General features: G+C 53.8%; 2 protein-coding genes across 5 annotated transcripts in view; one reads left to right on the forward strand and one right to left on the reverse strand.

The window, feature by feature from the left end:
- Window positions 1-4731, forward strand: part of SYTL3 (synaptotagmin like 3) — an 86037-nt gene extending 81306 nt beyond the window's left edge. Inside the window, exons 13-16 of one of the 2 annotated variants that reach the window (XM_043592675.1) lie at window positions 538-643; window positions 1631-1736; window positions 2638-2858; window positions 4403-4731. In XM_043592675.1, the coding sequence (XP_043448610.1) occupies window positions 538-643; window positions 1631-1736; window positions 2638-2858; window positions 4403-4512 (543 nt within the window). In that variant the 3' untranslated portion in view covers window positions 4513-4731. The remainder of the gene's footprint in view (window positions 1-537; window positions 644-1630; window positions 1737-2637; window positions 2859-4402) is intronic. The other variant, XM_043592676.1, reaches the window with a different exon arrangement.
- Window positions 4732-4995: 264 nt separating this feature from the next.
- EZR (ezrin) overlaps window positions 4996-18976 on the reverse strand; it is a 50938-nt gene continuing 36957 nt past the window's right edge. For all 3 annotated transcript variants that reach the window (XM_043592677.1, XM_043592678.1, XM_043592679.1), the window contains 7 exons: window positions 14979-15075; window positions 9960-10123; window positions 9537-9667; window positions 8725-8885; window positions 8281-8373; window positions 6452-6703; window positions 4996-6335 (listed from right to left, as the gene is read on the reverse strand). In XM_043592677.1, coding sequence (XP_043448612.1) covers window positions 6171-6335; window positions 6452-6703; window positions 8281-8373; window positions 8725-8885; window positions 9537-9667; window positions 9960-10123; window positions 14979-15075 — 1063 coding nt within the window. In that variant the 3' untranslated portion in view covers window positions 4996-6170. The remainder of the gene's footprint in view (window positions 6336-6451; window positions 6704-8280; window positions 8374-8724; window positions 8886-9536; window positions 9668-9959; window positions 10124-14978; window positions 15076-18976) is intronic.

Raw genomic sequence — 18976 nt, forward strand, 5'->3', positions numbered from 1 at the left:
CGACCCCTCCCTCTACCCCGGCTCACCCTGCTGGATTGGGAGGGTCCTGCTCACAGGCCTGCCCCGTTAGTGCAGGTTTCCGGAAAGTGAGGGTGGAGGCACCCGAGGGCCAGCTGCCTGCGTGTGAGGCAGCCAGGAGACCTAGAGGCCAGTGTAGACAGGGGCTGGCCCCACCCTCTCCTAGGAGTCCTTGTCCTGGGCAACCGTTCCTCTTGCAGCAGGATGAATCTAGACCCTTCCTCTGCCCCTCAGGGTTAAAGATAGGATTGGCTTGTAGTCTGGCAAAATCACTCCAGACCAGAGAAGCCACCGGGTATGCAGGGGAGTGTGCTCAGGGCAGTGGAGTGGGAATGGAGAGTCCCCACAAAGGCAGGAAGGACCAGTCCTGCCATGGGCATGTCCACTCCACCCCAGGGCACTCCCCAACCTGCAGAGGCTTTGCAGGGGTAAGGCTAGTGGGGAAGGGGGACAATTAGAGGAGCCCAGAAAGTTCTGGGGGCTGAGGAATCCTGCCTGTGCTTCTGTCTCTCGCCCCAGGCAGAGAAACATGAAGACAGCATTCTTCCAAATAATGGAGAACTTGCAGTCCGGGCCAAACTGGTCTTCCCTGCAGGGCCCAGAAAGCTCAAAGAGGCCCAAGAAGGTAGGTGGCCTCCAGCCCCACGAATGTTCATCTGTCACCGTGTCACTGTCTCCAGAGCAACAGGTGGGGTGACGATTTCCTTTTCTGCCACCCGCTGAGCCTGCAATGCTCCAGTGACTTTCCAGGATCTGGGAAGCTCAGCCTGAGGAGTGGGTTCTTGGAACCTATGACTTGGAACGGAAATGAGGGGCCAAAGAGGCCACCACGCCTTTGATGTCCACTTTGCGAGGCTCTGAGGACACCAGCCCTGGGGCTTTCCTCCCAGGGGGCTGGTGGTCTGGACAGTCCCCTGGTGCAAACCACCCCGCTGCCACCTGTCTGGAGCAGGGAATGTTCCCCTGACCGCCTGCACGTAGGTTGGGAGTATGGCTCCTTAGGAGAACCAAGAGCACATCTCAAGGCGCTGGGGCCTACAAGGCTCTGCGTGAATGCGCACCGGCTCCCAAGCAGGGAGTTATTGCCCAGCAAGATAAGGGATCAAGGGCAGGCGCTTGAGGTGCTTACAGGAGATTTAAGTGAAATAAAGTGGGGCTTATGGAAGAGAGGAGGGTGGAGGGGGACGAGGGAACGCGTGATCCCATGATGCGTTTAGTGACCTCTTACTTGCCTGGAAGAGGAAGGTCTGTGGCCAGAGCTCACAGGGCCACCAGCAGGCCAACCCCCTAGAAGAAAGGTCTTGGGGCCCCCACATCCCCCCAAACCACCCCCTGCAGCTAGGCCGAAACCCCTACAGCCTTCCTCTCCTTGGGTCCCTCTTCACTATCTTTGCAGCTTCCATTCTTGGATTTGGGTGATCCCTCCATCCTGTTGCCACGCCGGCCTTGCGGTGGGACAGCATGTGAACAAGGCCAGCAGAGCCTTCCCCCAGTGGATGTCCTCCTCTTCCCATCTGCTCCCTTGGGGCCTCAGGGCTCTAACGTCCTCTTGCTGTCAGTTTTGGGGTGCTACGTGCAGAAGTGGGGCTCACAGCAAATGCTTTCCTTCCAGGGACGGGAGATGGGCCATCCCCTAATGGTCAGCTTTGTCTGGTCGTGCTGGGAGCCAAGAATTTACCTGTGCGGTCAGATGGTACCCTAAACTCCTTTGTTAAGGGGTAAGTATTCTATTTAATCAACCATCATTTACCGATTCCTGGAAGCTACATAGGAAACAGCAAAAAGGGCAAGCAAGCCATTTTGAATTTGTATTTTAGCTTTCCTGGGAAAATCCGACACTGTGTTAAAGACTCCGATTTCCAGAACTCAGGGGATTTGGCCGTGTGGAGGCTAGATCTGGAACACTGCGTTTTAACCCCAAACCCAGATCTTACTGGTTCATATAATTACATCAGAAAGTCAGCCTTTCCTGGCTGAAACGGAGCTTGGAAAAAAGCAGTGTGTTTGGCACACATTCCCTCAGCTTAGCATCTCCTCCTGGATTAAGAAGAGGATGGAGTCTGTTTATTTCATCCTTATCCACTACAGGTGTGCCGGTGTCTCTAAAAGTAAAGCACCACCATTAATTACTATACAGAATTGCTTCGTCCCCAGTGACATAATGGAAAAATGGGGGCTTACCGTGTCAAGACAGCGCTGAGTTCCTATCCTCAGGCTGCCACATAACATATGGCCTTGGGCGACTTATGTGGCCCTTCTGCATTTACTTCCTGAGAACAGGGTTAAGGGGAGACAATGTGTGTGCGGAGTCCCCGTCCCTGGGTAGCAGGTCTAAAGCCCTGCTTTGCCTGGTGGTAGGCATTACCGAGGAGGGGGGATTACGATGAGGGGCTGAGTGGCCTGGAATCCCAATTACCCTTAGCGTCTGGAGCAGACTTTAGCCCTAAATCCGGAACATCCTAGCGAGAGGTCACATGGCCAATCTTGCGATTCCCATCCTGGTTCCCGGCTTGGAATTTTTCTTTTGTGGTGGATTTAGGCCTTCCGGAGGGCACCAGGGGCGGAAGCCGGGCAGGACAGGAACTGCAGAGTCAGGGTCTCTCTCTCTCTCTCCTGCAGCTGCCTGACTCTGCCAGACCAACACAAGCTGAAGCTCAAGTCCCCAGTCGTCAAGAAGCAAGCTTGCCCCCAGTGGAAGCACTCCTTCACGTTCAGTGGCGTAAGCCCTTCTCAGCTGAGGCAGTCCAGCCTGGAGTTAACCGTCTGGGACCAGGCCATCTTTGGTGTGAACGACCGCTTGCTGGGGGCAGCCAGGCTTGGTTCCAGTAAGTCCGTCCGAGGTATTTATTGGGCCTAAGCAGCACGGCTTATCCTTAGCGACTGTCTTGCGTGGTTACCACTGAAAGGGCAATCGTGCTTCCATGATGGCAGGTGATTTGACGGACTTGGAAATGGCCTAACTCACCACAATTAAGGAGATGGCCACGTCTAGTCCTTACTCTACAACTGAGCTCTAATAGAGAAGCATTTCAACAATTTAGATCAGATGTAGATGTGCTAGCGACACAAAAATGATAGGCTTCAAAATGGGCTGGGTACAGTACTGGCTTTTGTTCGTGGTGTCCATCATAAAAGGATTATTTTCTTACGGGAAAATACCTTAATCCAAACAAATGGCGACTCAAAGTAGCTCAGGAAGAGTGGGACGAAAGGGTGATGCTCCTCGGTGTTGCTGGGCTGGGGTGCTGCTGGCTTTGTGGGGGAGGCGGCCCTTGGTGCAGGGGGTCGCACACCCTGGCCCCTGCCCACAAGTAGTGCCCCTCAAACACTGTGCCAACCAGAGACACCTGCACCCATCTCCAGAGCCCCCCCCCCCCCGCCCCCAGCCCTCTGAAGACAAACCAGAATCGTTCAATCACTGTTTTGAAAGGCACATTGTTCAAGGCACACCCCCTTCCCGTCGGGATTCCTTTCTGTCTGCAAACCTGGCTCCCAGTCTGGGACACCCCCTCCCTCGATCCACGGCCACAGTAATGTATTAAGACCGTCCACTCACCTCGAAGAGCCAACCCACCAAATGCGTCCCCTCCTTTCAAACTATGGGAAAGAAAGCAGCTTTGGGCTCTGAAGTCCACACAGGATTTAGGAAGGGAGGCCCGAGCGCGTTCTGTTCCAAGTTTCGTATCGGGGCAGAGGTGGTCTTGCCCTTCCTCACCAGTGGTTGGCATTTTCATATGGTCTTGAGGTGAAAAATGCTTTAAGAGGTTTGTCTTTGGCTTTTTAAAATACTTTTTAGAGTAAGAGCCTGAATGGGGGAGGGGCAGGGAAGGGGACAGAGAATCTGAAGCGGGCTCTGTGCTGACAGCCAGTCGAATGCTTAACTGACTGAGCCACCCAGGTGCCTCGATTGTCCTTTTTTTTTTTTTAATTTTTTTTTTTCAATGTTTTTATTTTATTTTTGGGACAGAGAGAGACAGAGCATGAACGGGGGAGGGGCAGAGAGAGAGGGAGACACAGAATCAGAAACAGGCTCCAGGCTCTGAGCCATCAGCCCAGAGCCTGACGCGGGGCTCGAACTCGCAGACCGCGAGATCGTGACCTGGCTGAAGTCGGACGCTTAACCGACTGCGCCACCCAGGCGCCCCTGTCCTCCTTTTTAAAAAGCCACGGTGAGGCGTCTGGCTCTTGATTTTGGCTCAGGTCACGATCTAACGGTTCGTGGGCTCGAGCCCCACGCTGGGCTCTGCGCTGGCAGCACGGAGCCTGCTTGGGGCTCTCTCCCCCCACTCGCGCTCTCAAAAATAATAAAGCCGAGGAAAGGGCTGGGAGGGTGGCATGTCTCGTCACCCCCCATTACTGATTTGTCACCTCACTGCCCTCGCAGAGGAAGACGCAGCTGGCGGTGTGGACTCATGCTCTCAGTCAGAGCTTCAATGGCAGAAAGTCCTTTCCAGCCCCAATCTGTGGACAGACCTGACACTCACTCTTCACTGAAGCCAAGGTTCCAGTCCGCAGTGGGAGTCTCGAGTGCCGCATGCCAGAAGGTGGCTGTACGCGTGGGTGTGGACACTCGCCGGCTGCAGCTGTAGCGAGAACATTCCTCCACACCCCACGTGTATTTATGTTCAACGGCTGATGGTATAAACATGAGTCTCAGGTTGGTTTTGTGCTGAGGTGTGGAAATGGTCCGATTTCAATAAATGGTCAACACTCCCCTCTGTCCCCCGGTGCTTATCAAAGAGTGAAACTTACGGCACGTGCATTTGAAAGAAACATTAAGAGCCCTGGCGGGTGTTAGGTCCCTCGAGGAGGCAGATCAGGCTGCCGAGGGGACCCCCGTTTCGGCTCGGTAAGCGCCAGGGTCCACCCGAGGGGCAGCAGCAGGTCTGGAGAGCACGGCCCCCAGGGCCGCTCGGATGCAGAGTCCGACGAGGACCCTCCCACCCCGACACGCAAGTACACACCCACGGCCATGGCTTGCCTTGCACATCTTTTTATTTCTCAATCTGTGGTGCGGGGTTCATCTGCACAGGACTCTTGCCCGGAAAGGAAAAGGACACAGCTGAGCGTGACAGGGCACCGGTGGCGAGACCTGGCATTTCAACAACTTTTCGAGGAAGCGGTAGGTCAGAACAGGTTCTCCTTGTGGGAACGGAGACCGGACCAGGTTGGAAGAGTCCCTTCATAGCTGGGTGGGGCCTGAATTATCCGAACAGCATGTGTGCATGGTTTCAAACAAGAAGCTCGGACAGAAAACCGAGCCGTGCATGGTCCGTTACGTGCACAGAGAGCAGAGTGAAAAGTCATGTTCACAGATGTGATTACAGCAGTTAATCAACCTCATCACTGCCCTCATGTCACATCACCTGCCATGGTTGCATGGTTAATATGTAATTCTTTTATTCTGTAAAAGGTAACAAAATATACAGAATGAAACTTTCCCTTTGTAAAACTAATGTTACAAACCCATATTGTCACATATATAAATACTATTCTCGACAGCTGATCATTAATTGGTGTGAGTCCAACAAGGTAGCCCTCTGTTAAGCAAGAAAACAAAAGTTCATCTAAGACTGGAGTGTCCTCCCTGTTGATCCCGAACTGGAGGAGGGGAGGAAGAAAAATCAGTGTGTGCACTGTGTGTGAGTGCTTTAGACTCGGTTTAAGATAATTTTCACCCCTCAAAAAAATATACAAAGATGGATCCTTCATAGAAATCAAAAATCAACTTGAGCTAATTTCAAATACAGAAAAAAAGTATGGCACAGAATATAAGCCACGATGTGGTTTTAATTACAGGGAATCTTGTATCACACATGCCAGCATGGACTTCACAGGCATCTTTCCTTAATTCAGTCCTGCTATAGGCAAAGACCAGGAGGTGATTCAATAACAGTAATAATGAAACCAGGCCTGTTTGGCACAATGATACAATTGGGAAAAATAAACCAGGGAAGCGTCCACTGATCCCAGCCCCAGAATATTCCCGCTGACATAACTACTCTCATTTTAAAGGAACTGGACTTCGATGGGGGTGGGGGTTCTAGATTTAAAGAACTACAAATACAAGCTCTGGAGTCTGCCAGCGATCCCCCGACGAAGCCCAGATGTGAGGCCCCACCCCTGTGCCCCACCCCACCCCAGTCCTGGCCTCACATGGCCTCGAACTCGTCGATCCGCTGCTTGGTGTTGCCCTGCCGGATCTGACGCAGCGTCTTGTACTTGTCCCGGCCTTGCCTCATGTTCTCGTTGTGGATGATGTCGTTGTGGGTCCTCTTGTTCTCGTCCCTGGCCTGGGACAGCTCGTTGGTCAGGGTCTACAACGTGAAGCAGCACAGGTCAGGCACGACCAGGAGAGGTGGGTGCGGGGGGACAGCCCCCGCGCCACCCTGGGAGACAGGAGGAGGGGCGCCCCCCAGCCCGCTGCCCTCACCATCAGCTGCCGCTGCACCCGCTCGTTCTTCTCGGCCTCGGTGATGCGCTTCTCCTCGTTGCGGTCATCCAAGATGCCCTCGCTCGAGAGCTCGGCGCTGTAGCCCGTGTGCTCTGCGCCCTCGTCCTGCAGGCTGTCCTGGACGTGGTAGCTCACCGGCTCGTAGACAGGGGGGGGCGGGGGCGGGGGGGCAGTCATCACCAGGTGCAGCTCCTCCTTGGTCTTCACCAAGTCATCCTGGGCTTCTTTGGCCTTTGAAAGTAGTCGGGACACAGGTGACCCACTTGTCATGAGGAACCACGTGTTTAGACCATCTTTGGAAGAATCCCCTTTTCTTAAACCAACGAAGGCTTCTGCACCTCGTCTCGCCACTCGCCTCCCCTTCCCCTGGCGGGCTGGGTGCATGAGCCTAGGCGGCACGGAGCGGAGGAGGGGACCACGTGTCCCTGTGCAGGGTCTGACCAGCCTCTTCCCGAGTCTGGGGCTCCAGATCCTCTGAGCAGTTCTCAACCGTGCCCAGGGCATAAAAAAAATTGATGCCAGGGGGTCGACTTTAAGAACCATAGCTTCTTAGGGCGCCTAAGTAGCTCAGTTGGTTGAGCATCCGGCTTTGGCTCAGGTCATGATCTCACGGTTCATGAGTTTGAGCCCCACATCGGGCTCTGTGCTGACAGCTCAGAACCTGGAGCCTGCTTCGGATTCTGTGTCTCCCTCTCTCTGCCCCTCCCCCACTTGCATTCTCTCTCTTAAAATAAATATTAAAAAAATTTTTAAAAACCCCATACTTTTCTTCTGTGCCTAATTCTAGAATATGTTCATTGTATAGGTTTCTTAAAGGGAACTTACTAAACAAGAAACCCTCTAGCCACCAGAAAAAGCCACTATAGTGTTTTAGAGTACAGCTTTGTTCTCCTTCCTGGTGTGGCCACTCTTCATTAAGCTCCTCACTGCCTGCCTGCACTGTGTTCAAGCACTTTCCTACCTGCCATTACCCCTAAACCTTCCGGCAACTTCTTGGCGGTACAAAAAATCATGCCTATCTTGCTGCCACTCCAGCCCTGGAGACGAGCTTAGTTTGAAATCAGCTTTTGCCACTTAATACCTTATAATGAGTGCTTTCTCCAAAACCTAAAGACCAGAGATCTGCATGCAACTTGGATTCGGGGCGTGGGGGCCGAATGGTGAGGGAGGCACCAGGGAAGGACAGTGGGAGGTCCATGTGGGGGGCTGTCACAGCTCAGCAGATGTCTACACGGAACCACATCCAAAGCTCCCCTGGGGACCATGCTTTTCTGCTGGGTGTGGGGGGACTCCCAGCTGGAGAGACCGGCTCCCCGGACACTGCAGCGGAACATGGTTCTTACTGTTACAGCTACAATTCATTCAACCCTCTGCAGGCTGGTCCTCAGAGCAACCTCACAGGTTGGCTATTAGTCCTGATCTGCAATGAGGAAACTGAGGCTTGGAGAGGTCAGGCCCCTGTCCTATCACACAGGGAGGAACAGAGTGGAGACCCTTGCCTGCATCCTGAGACCTTGAGCCTGGGCCTTTGCATGGTGCCACGCTGCATACGCTAAGGGTCGCGAGAGGCAGGAGGCCTTGGGTGGCCCGTTGCCAGGGGCACCCACACAGCTGCGTCGGAAGCTGGCACCCGATGGGGCCGAGAGGTCTGAGGCGGGGGGCGGGGACACGGCAAGGTGGGTGGAAGTGAACCCGAGGCTCCCTGCCGGGCAGACCGAGCCTGCCCCTGGGGGGGGGTCTGGCTCATGACCGGGGGGGGGGGGGGGGGGGGGGTGCCGCCAGCCCCAGCCCCGAGCGCGCGCACTCACCCTGTGCTGCCACTCCTCCACCTCGTCCTCCTTGCGCCGCCGGGCCTCCTCCAGGAGCGCGATCTTGGCGGTGTACTCGGCCAGCTCCGCGGCCTGGCGGGGCGCACGAAGCTCCGATTACCGTGGGGCCTGTGGCCAGAGCCCTCTTGCCGACGGACGGCCTCGTGTTTTGGCAACTGGCCCCGTGGGCAACTCAGCCTCGTGCCCGCCTCCTCCCCGGCCGCTGCTGCCCACTGTGCCCTCGAGGCCTCGCTCAGAGGACCACGGTGGAACCACCCGAGGTCCACCCACCGGGACGGCCTCTCCCACCAGGCTGAAAGCCCTCGAGCAGGTGGTTTTCCGGCCACGGACACAAAGGACGGATGATACAGCGGGTGTCACTGTGTCATCCCCAGAGGCGGCCTCTCCGTGCTTCAGCCTCGTGAAACTCAAGGGAGCTCGTACCAGCTGCTCCTGGCTCTTTATCTGATCCGCCGCCTGCCGCTCCAGCTCCTCCTTGGCCCGCAGAGCGGCCACGCGGTCAGCCTCCAGGCGCTCTGCCTCCTCCTGTGCACGCTTCCTCTCCTCCTCCAGCTGCAGGGCTCTCTGAATCTGGTCCGAGAGTTCTGGAGAGAGGGCACAGACCCAGGACTGCTCGACGGCTTCGGCCAGGGGCCCCGAATTCCCAGCCCAGAGGCACAGGATGGGGTCCGGGGCGGGAACCACCCCACGGGCTACAAAGCACTGCACCGCGGCCTCTGCTTCCACGGACACCGAAGGGAAAAGCACTCTGGGGCGCGTTCCTGCTGCGCACATGGGCATCCTCACCGTGGTCAGAAACTGCTGCGCAGGGTTTCTCCCTCCTGGCCAGGGCCAGGCTCTCCTGGCAAATGCAGGAACTGCACCGCCTGCCCAAGTTTTAGTTTCTAAGACGGGCCAGGGCCACGTGGCATGGTTTGGGCAGTCGCTAGCCGTGTGACCTTGGGCAAACTGTTTTACCCGCTAAACTTTAACATCCTCAACAGGAAAACGGGGGTAACTCAGTACTAACCCCAAAGGAGTGAGGAATGGAAATTTAAAAGGATGATGTGCAGAAAGCACTTAGAACCGTACAGAACCACCCGATCCAACCCCTCGTCATCAGCTCTGGTCCGCGAGCCTCTACTGTGGGTGCCGTGTTCACCGGAGACCATCCTGGCTGTGAGCGTACTGCCTGGCCACCTGGCCCTCGCCGCAGGGACGCTGGCCTATGGCAAAAGTGTCCAGCACACACCCACCTTTCTCTGCCTTCTTGGTTTTCTGCTCGAAGTCCTGCAGCCTGAGCATCAGCTCCTCCTTCTCCCGCATCATCTGCTCCTTCTCTCTCTCCACGGTTTCTCTCCTCTTCTTCTCGGTTTCTAGCTGCTGCCTGTTGGGGGGCAGGGGGGCACGGGAAGGCTAGGAGCTGGCAGGCACTTGCCACGTCACCAGCGCCCAGTCCAGGACCGCCCTCCAATGGAAGGGACTCCGCAGTGGCAGCAGCGACCCCCGGCGCTCCCGCCCCGGGGCCCTCCCGCTGCCCGGCCCGCAGCGGGGCAGCTCCACCCTCGTTGGCCAGGTGAGGTGCCCGCGGCTCCTCCGACGGGGAAGGGCCCGGGTGTCCCGAGGGCAGTGAGCCCAGGCAGACGCCGCCCCGCCCCGCTGGCCTCCCGCCCGCTCACCGCTCCAGCTGCTTCTGGTGCTTCTCCTCCCGCGCCTGAGCCTTCATCTGTTGCACCTCGATGGTGTCGGGCTTCCTGCGGCGCATGTACAGCTCGTGATTGCCCATGCACAGCTGCAGGATCCGCTTGTTAATTCGCAGGCGGGGGGCATAGAACACGAAGTCCTACAGAACAGAACAGGGCCGACCCTCAGGGGGAGCTCCCTCCTCTGGCTGTCTTCTTCCAAACCCGACTTCACAAAGTTCCGGATAACCTTTTCCAAAAGGACAAATGCGGCCACAATGGGGCTTCAAGGAAAAGCCAGGGAAAACAAGTGGCCAGACAGAAAGTCCCTGGTGTCACCGGATTTGGATTCTCCGGAACAAAGGGAGCAAGTGTGTGTGGTCTTTGCGGGTGTACACGCGCACTGAAACCCCTCTGGCTGGACTACGAAGCCCCTCTCTAGGACAGGGGGTCTTACGGCCTTGGGAAACCCAGCACCCCGATTCCTGTGCTGCCTGATCTGCAGGTAACACCCATCCCCAGCAACCCCAGAGCCACCATGTCCAAGTCTTGCCTGGGGTGCGGCTTGTCTCCCTGCCTCAACAGTCACCTCCTACGCTGTCATTCAGGTCACTACCGGACGCCTGATGCCAGCCTGTTTAGCTCCAGGACCAGGTACAAATGCCGTGGCTGGGCACCTGTGTGTGGAGGCTTCTGGCTCTGGCTCCAGCCTACCCCTTGCTCACCTGAACTGCACTTTCGTGCCCCCAAGCAGATTTGCTCAAAGCATCTCTGCTACTTGGGAAGTACTGTCCAATCCCATAAGCCCAGGGGTACCGGCACATCAGGAGACAGCATGAAGCCATCATCTCCAGTCTCTGCGACCCCTCCCGTGTCCCCTGCACTTGAGGGGGTCATCCACACTTTCCTCGGCTGACTTGTATTGGTCTCCATCTTCCACTGGACAGGCACCTCCCTTGCCAGCAGGCCTGTGTTCATCCATCTCTGTCTCAAGGACCCAACTAATACCCTATATTTACCAGGTGCTGGAGTTTACACAGCACTGCCACGGCTGAGCCTGTGACCTTGAGTGAGTCATTTCCTCTGAGGCTGAACACTGTCAGCTGCACAGTGGGGAGGACAGTAATCTAACTGGACTGCTCAGAAGATTAACTCAGATCCTGTTTGTCAGGACTCAGAATGGGGTCTGGCAGGACAGGAGTTGCCTGGTACACAGAGGCTCAGACAGAGTGCTGGTTGCCTTATGAAAGTGGAACCTTTTTGAAGAGAACAGACCAAACAAAGCATCCAAGAACGTTAGGACTATGAGCACAGAAGTCTGGGATGTGCCACAGGGAGGTCACACGACTTCGCCTCCTAGCTCCAGCTACTGCTGTGATTAATGCAGGGGATGGGAGGGGAGAGAGGGTTTAGAAACTGGTGAGAAGTTGTTTTTAAATGCCAGTCTGCTTCCGCTTTTTTCCCCTTTCTCTTCTCAGTACGGGGCTCCTGGCATCCAGATTCTGACCAGGGGAAGGGGAACAGGGGAAGGGTGGATGAAACAAAGACACAGCAGCTTCTGCAACCCGAAGGGACATGCCACTGAGCTGAGCAACACGCCCCCGAAGGCCCTATGTAGCCTCTCTGTTTTTTCATCTGTGCCAGAAATGCTGGAAAGACAGTAATGTTGAACCCGAGAGCCCACGGAGTTCCCGGGGGTGGGGGGGCTCTCCTCGGGCTTCCACACACTTGTGACGAAGTCATCGGGTTTCCCAGGGAGTGTCTGCAGAGCTGGGAGAAGCAGGTGTGTTCACCGCGCACCTATCTCTGTTACACAAGAGAAACCGATCTTCTGTTAGGGCCGCGCGGGCATGCCACCCAAAAAGATGTCGACTGTGGCTAAGCGTTGCAAAGGAGCTCCGATTAGCACCCACTCCTCCTTACAAAGAGGTCAAGGGACAGAAACTGCGGTAGCATCATGGAGGCAGGTGATCCTGAGTCAAGCTCTGCACACAGCCTGAGAGCAGAGGAAATTTCCTACGCTGCCTTTGAAGGAGGCTGGTTTCCGACTTCAAGTTAAAAACAAAAACTGAAACCAGTATTTATTTAAGGATTTCTAAATCCAAGTACCCAGCCCACGCCTCCTCATGCAAAACCACAACACCAACTAGACCTGGGGCGGACTTTCCCAACCCTGGAGAGAACGGACGTCCTAAAACCTGAAACTCGAGGCATGAGGCGAGTTCAAGGGAACGGATCCAAGTCCCTAAGGATACAAGAGAAGGAGATGGAAACGCAAGTGAAGCGAGGAGCCCCAGGAGCCTCCAGGAGGCCGCCCTCGACTGAGGGCAGAGCTGCTCCCAGGCAAACGGCGGTTTTCCTAAGTTAAACAGGTAGCTGCCGGAGCCCTCACTCTTCCACGAGGCCACAGGGACAAAAAGCCCTTTTTGAAGGAGGCAGAGCCGGTCTCTGCCCCCGCAGGATGACAGGGCAGGGGGCAGGCTCCGAGCACTCTCGGTGCCCCAGCCCGCCATGCAGTGTCCCAGCAGGCAGGAGGAGAGCCAGCTTTTATAAGGGACACGCCTGGTCGCCGGGACAGTGGCTCGTCTGTGAGCCTGCCACGGACACTGCCCTCTACAAGTCAGCCTCAGCAAAGGAATCCTAAGCCACACCAGCAAGCCAGCCCGGACCTCTGGCGTTTCCTTGTCTGTCTCCTGGGCCAACGGGATTTTCTACGGCCCCGAGTACGGGGCCAGAAGCGGGGCAGTGCCGCAGAGGCAGGAAGGAGCAGAGAGACCCTGGCGAGGTGCAGAGGGGGACGGGGACGCGTCCCCTCAAACCAGCTCCTCACTTGGAACCCCTGCCCCCCCCGCCCCCCCGACAGGAGCCTGACAAGGTCGGCCTTCTTGGTGAGGCAGTCCCAACCACCTGGAGCGGTCACACCGTCCCCCGTCCCCTCACCCTGATTTGTTACTAAATATAACCGCACTGTCGAATTCACTGCCGGAAAGCGCGGTACTTGTTTTCATCCGTCTCTTGCACTAGAACGTGGACCATGAGGACAGGAACCCCATGCTGTGTGCACAATCCTACAAGAGCCTGCTCGCAGTATGCCACCAACCAGTGCTTCTCTTGCCTTTTCTTTAATCAGCGGCCCCACACAGAACTAGTATATAGTAAAAGTACGCTCAGCTGATTCAACCTTTGCTTGGAATTTTAAGATCAGGAAATATTCGGGAGGGAGGCAAACCATAAGAGACTCAAGTACTGAGAACTAAGGGTTGATGGGGGGTGGGGGAGAGGGGAAAGTGGGTGGTGGGCATTGAGGGGGGCACCCGCTGGGATGAGCACTGGGTATTGTATGGAAAGCATTTGACAATAAGTTTAAAAAAAAAAGAAAGAAATATTCTTCAGGTTTTCAAAAGCTAAACTTAAGCCGAATTAAGAAACGCACGCGCATGCGCGCACACACCCTCCCCCCTCCCCCCCCCACACATTAATCCTTAAGTAGTCCAGTCCAGTATTCTTGCTTCTGCCAAACTTCTTTAAACAGTTTTGAAAACTGAGCACCACCCTATGGGCAGATGGCCGCCTACCCAAGGACTTGAGGGTCTTCTCACTGTCCCAACTGCCCCACCTCAGGGCCCATGGTAACATGGGGACACTGTGACCCTTGGGCTGCGATGCTGCATGTTAACGTGGCCTGTTACCATGGAGCTCGCAACTCGTTATTAAATGCTGATTTAATTGTAAATAACTGGGCAACTACCCACTGAGTAGGGGGTCAAGAGTTTACAAACAGCAGGAAACGTTTTCAATAAAGGAGAAAATACTTTCACAAACAGCGTCAAGACCTGTTTTTCACTTACGCCAGATAAGTACGTGGGGAGGGGCAGTTGGACAATAATGCGGCTCACTGTTCCACGTGGGTCACTTGTTGCCCAGCGGGGCCCCGGCCCAGGAAGGCTCCCGACGCCCTGGCCTGGACCACAGCCCATGCTGGCCTCTCTAAGCCCAACACTGTAACCAAGACACAAAGTCCTTTACGATCTACAGTTCTGTAAAAATCATAACAGGCTCACGGGATGAGAGAATCCTTTAAGTGACAGTTTTAAGAACCAGATTTCTGATTAGAAGACAAAATCCTCACTCATTCCGTCACACTACGGCATGTATGTCTCAAATTTTCTCACCAAATAGCTGAAAGCTTACATGTTAGCAGAATCAATGATAAAACCGAATGCGGTTCCCGCACACACCAGTCTTTGCGGTTGTTAGTTAACAGTCTACATTCTTCAGACTGCAGGAAATGAAGTCCCTTTTCTAGCTAAGTCCTCCCAGGAAGAGTGTCCCACCAGCCTCATCTCTGCGAGGACCCACTTCCCCCATCAGCTCCAACGCGAAGGCACCTGCGTAAAGCGCAGTGGAGGGGGCAGAAGGTGCTTGGAGAAAAGCAGAGGGGCACAGTCCCGGAAGAGAATGTAGGTGGGGGACAGGAGGACCCGCGGTGCCCTGGATGCAGGTGTGACTTTTCGTAACACGGTAAATTGCAAAGACGGCTCAGAAAGCCAACTCGGGCCCTTGAGGCTTGTGCCCCAACTGGCTTCCAGGGAGGTGCCGACGAGAGCCCCCACCCCAGGTACACCATCTGGAGGCAGGTTGGTTTTCCGCAGGAAAACGAACATTTCACAAGCCCAGAAATGCAACCTTTCATGAAATGCTTATCATTTGGTCGATGACTCAGAACTGTCCTTTTCTTCATAAGGAACGAAGACCATTTGAAAACTTAAGGGAACAGTCAGCTAGCTTTTGACAGACACCTGGGCCCCAGCGCACCTCTCCTGTAGCGGTCAGTCACATGATGCAAGGGGTCCTTGACCCTCAGTGTAACCTGCTGGCAGTTTGTTTACCCTGTACCACACAAGGGATCCTGCATATCACCAGCTCCTTGTCCCAGAGAAATCAGACTGTTACCTGGAAAACATAGTTGGCTATAAGAAAACCATAACCCCTCACCTAGAATTTATAGAAACTTACGGGAGCCTTCTTGTCGATGGGCTTAATGACAAACTTTTTGTCATTGAAAGAGATGTTCCTGATTTCACTCCATGGAAAGCCAATCTTTGGGGTCAACCTGAGGTTAAAAAAGAGGGAAGGGGATAGTTAGATGTGTATTTGGATTGCAAATCTATTCTTAGAATTTTTGCTTCAATTTGAAAAAGTATAAAGCCCAGGAAGCACAGTATATAACACACATTGTTACCGGAGTTCCTACCTGTGCTAGGTGAGGTCAGGTCCAGGCTCCAGCAGACCTGCACCAGGCCGCCCCAGCCAGTAAGCTCCAGGTCAACTCGGATTCCCAACCCGGTGCACCCTTTCACCCTGTGACAGCTTGCCCAGCCATCTCCTGTAGCCTAACTGGGTCCTTGTGCCCAGAACCCCACTTCTAGTCACTGGGTCTGATTCATTTCCCTTGTAGTCAATCCATTCTCCTCTAAACTGCCAACACAGGAATCCTGTTTCCATAGGATGGAATCCAGGGGCCTCGACTTAGCATCCAAGAGGCTTCCGATTGAGCTCCTGATTCACACCCAGGCCCTCAACACCCGTCCCACGGCCCACCTGGCCAGTAGAGCTCCCTGCTCTACGCCACAAACATACACCCTCAGGCCGGCTCAGCCTCCTTCAACAGCCTTGCCTCTTCTTGACCTGTAGTCTCTTGTGCTACATCAACTATTCTCTTCGTGTTTTCCCAATTCCTCCGTTTTTATTGAGCTCTTTGAAGACCAGGCAGGTAAGCTTTCTGATGTCAAAGGTCATGTCTTAGGTTTTCTAGGCATGCTGTACTCAGAGCGGCTGCTTGCTGATGGAAACGGAAAAGTGCCTGGTGTGCTTCCACTCCAAGAGTGCCTTGTTCATTTTCTGTGGGCATCATCTGTCCATGGCTGCAAGGGGGGTACTGAAGTCCCTACGCTTACCTATTGTTGTCTATTTCCCCTTCATGTGTCAGAACTTGCTTATCGTATTAGGTGCTCCAGGGCTGGGTGTGCATGTATTTACAGTTGTTTGAGGTCCCTGATGAGGACTTGGTATGGACCCTGCTCTTCTGAGTCTCATCTTAGGGGTGCATGGCATGTTCACCCGGCTGGCCAGACACCCTCCCGTGTCCTCCTCCAACTTCTATGACAGCACGAGGCCCACAACCCCCTGAGGAAAGCCCCAGCACTTCCCTGCTTGGTCGCTACTAGCCGACCACTGGCTCAAACTCTGGCTCTTTAGCATTCCCAGGAGAAGTTCTCCAGAGGGTTAAGACCAACCACATGGCTCTTACCACACGACCCGCCCCTGTTCTTCACCTCTTTCGCCCTATGCTTTCAACATATTACCAAGGACACCATCTAGAAAGACAGACCCTCAAACCACCATCCAAAGATCCTACCATCAAAACCCAACCTTTCCCCCAGTTCATAAAAACTTTCAATTTAGAAAATAAGCAGAGATGGAGAGAAACCAATTGCCTACCGACACGTTTAAATAAAAACTGATGGGCAATGTAGGTTTGCTATGACAAGCCAGGTCAAGGTGGCAGGGTGGCTTCTGATGGCCAAGAGAGGACACCCAAGCCTCACAGATGGCTCTTCTGGGACACAGCAGTTCCACACACCTGGAGGAATGAGGTCAGGGCACTGGCCAGTCCTTTTTGGCATTCGCCTTTTTACAGCTCTGTCCTCCAGGGTCACCAATGCCTGCTGAAACGTATCTGGCCAACATGCCTCACACAGTCAGACACACAAGACGTTCACTCTGCTACTGAGCAAAGAGGTGACGTTGTTTGCAGGCCTCTGAGCACCGGAAAGGAACTCAGGATACCACCTAGTCCCACTGCTGGCTTTAACCCAGTGGTGTTAGAGGGACACCTCTACATGGCTGTAAGAGGGACAACAGGTAGACATCTGCTGCTTGGTAGCACCTGCTCCACAGCACGAAGGCTCTCTGCTAGCTCATTTCTCACCTGTGCAGTCACCACTGCAGCCAGATTTCCAACACTCAGAATGCCAAGGAGGCAAGGATCTCAGGTGCTCAGCTTTTTTTTTTTTAAGATTCTGCCTCTTCTTTTTAAGTTTATTTTGAGAGAGAGTGTGCATACATGTGTGAGTGGGGGAGGTGCAGAGAGAGAATCCCAAGCAGGCTCCGGGCTATCAGTGTGGAGCCTGATGCGGGGCTCAAACCCTCAAACTGTGAGATTATGACCTGAGCCGAAATCAAGTGTCGACCTAACTGACTGAGCCGCCCAGGCAGCCCTGAGGCTCCTAGCTTTATATGGGGTTCTCAAAACAGTTCTAATCCTAGAAAACCTGGACCTTCAGGTTAGACAGGCATCTTTCTTTTAAGGATTAGGCGTCCGGTCACCATGCCCTCCAGCCCTCTGCTTGCTTTCTGAGGTGTCTGTAAAGTCTATCTTTTTAAGACTCTGGAACCTCATATAACGGTTTACAGCCGTTCAGAAACCTAACTGTAGGATCAGGGATGGGACTATATATTTTTTTTAAAAATGGGATTCTCCAAACAGGGACCAGAGCTCTTTAGAGAAACAGCTGATTCCAGGGCTGGAGGAGGAAAAGTACAAGATGATCCTGGAACATCTTGAGGAGCCAGGAAGTAAAGAAGTGCTCAAAAAAATAACGGGGTCTGTCTGGGGTGCCTGGGTGGCTCAGCTGGTTGAGCGACTGACTCTTGGGACTCTTGGTTTCAGCTCAGGTCATGATCTTGCAGTTGTGTGGGTTCAGGCCCCACATCGGGCCCTGTGCTGACAGAGTGGAGCCTGCTTGGGATTTGCTCTCTCCCTCTCTCTGCTCCTCCCCCACAAATGTTCTCTCTCTCTCTCTCAAGATGAATAAACAAAACAAAATTAAAAATGGGGTCATATCAAAAGGGCACAGGAGCCAACTCGAAAGGGATCCTAAAGGCAAATCTTAATTTGAACAAAATAATTATGGTAATAGATTATAGCCTGTAGAATAAAATATCCATGAGTAGAAAACTGACTCTGTTCAGAAACCATACATGTAAAAGAAATGTTCTGTTTTTGTTTTTTTTTTTGTGGGGGGGGGATCACTGTTTCCTCAAAACCACAGTAATAATCGTTTAAGACTTGTGAATGGATGCTAGAAGAGATTAAAGTATAATGAGAAACAGGGTATTTACATAGTTCCCAAGTGTCTGCCTGAAATGTACTTACTGACCACAAAGGGAAGGACAGTAACTTCACAAAGAAGCCTGGCAGACAGCACCCTGACCAGACACCAAAGTTAACACCACCAGCAGTGGTAAAATATTCCCACACCACGCACTGCCTTGTGAGAGGCCCCAGGAAGGCACGACAGACCTCTGTGGGATTCCTGCCCAAAGCGCAGAACTCAAATCTAACTGAGAAAACACGACACAGATCCAAGCTGAGGGACTTTCTAAAGAGTTAATGGCCAGTAGTCTTCCAAATTGTCAAGGTCAAGACTGGGGAGGAGGCAACTAAGTGCAGGTGTGAGTCTGGGCAGGATCCTGGGGCAGAAAAAGGACGTTAGTGACAACTGTGCAAAATGGAAATAGGGTCTGTATATTGCGAAAAGCATCGTGTCAACACTGACCTGGACTGTGGTTATGTAAGATGTTAACACATGGAGCAGCCGGGTGAGGGCATATGGGAATTCTTCATACCTGCTACTTTTGGAACAATTTTAAAGTCTGAAATGATGTCAAATGAAAAAAAATAAATGGCTAAAAAGTTTAAATTCAAAGTATGCAGGTGGGGGGAGTGATGATACTGTTCTTCTGTATCTTGACAAGAGTCTGAATTTTTCAGGCACATGTCTGTTCAAACTCAGCAAATGGGGCTGCCTGGGTGGCTCAGTACATTAAGCGTCCAATCTCATCGTTCTGTGACTTCGGGCCCTACGTGGCGCTCTGCAATGACAGTGCAGAGCCTGCCTGGAATTCTCTCCCTCTCTCTCGCCCCTCCTCCGTTCTTGCTTGCTTGCTCT

This window comes from Prionailurus bengalensis, chromosome B2, assembly GCF_016509475.1.
Source record: "Prionailurus bengalensis isolate Pbe53 chromosome B2, Fcat_Pben_1.1_paternal_pri, whole genome shotgun sequence".
NCBI lineage: Eukaryota > Metazoa > Chordata > Mammalia > Carnivora > Felidae > Prionailurus > Prionailurus bengalensis.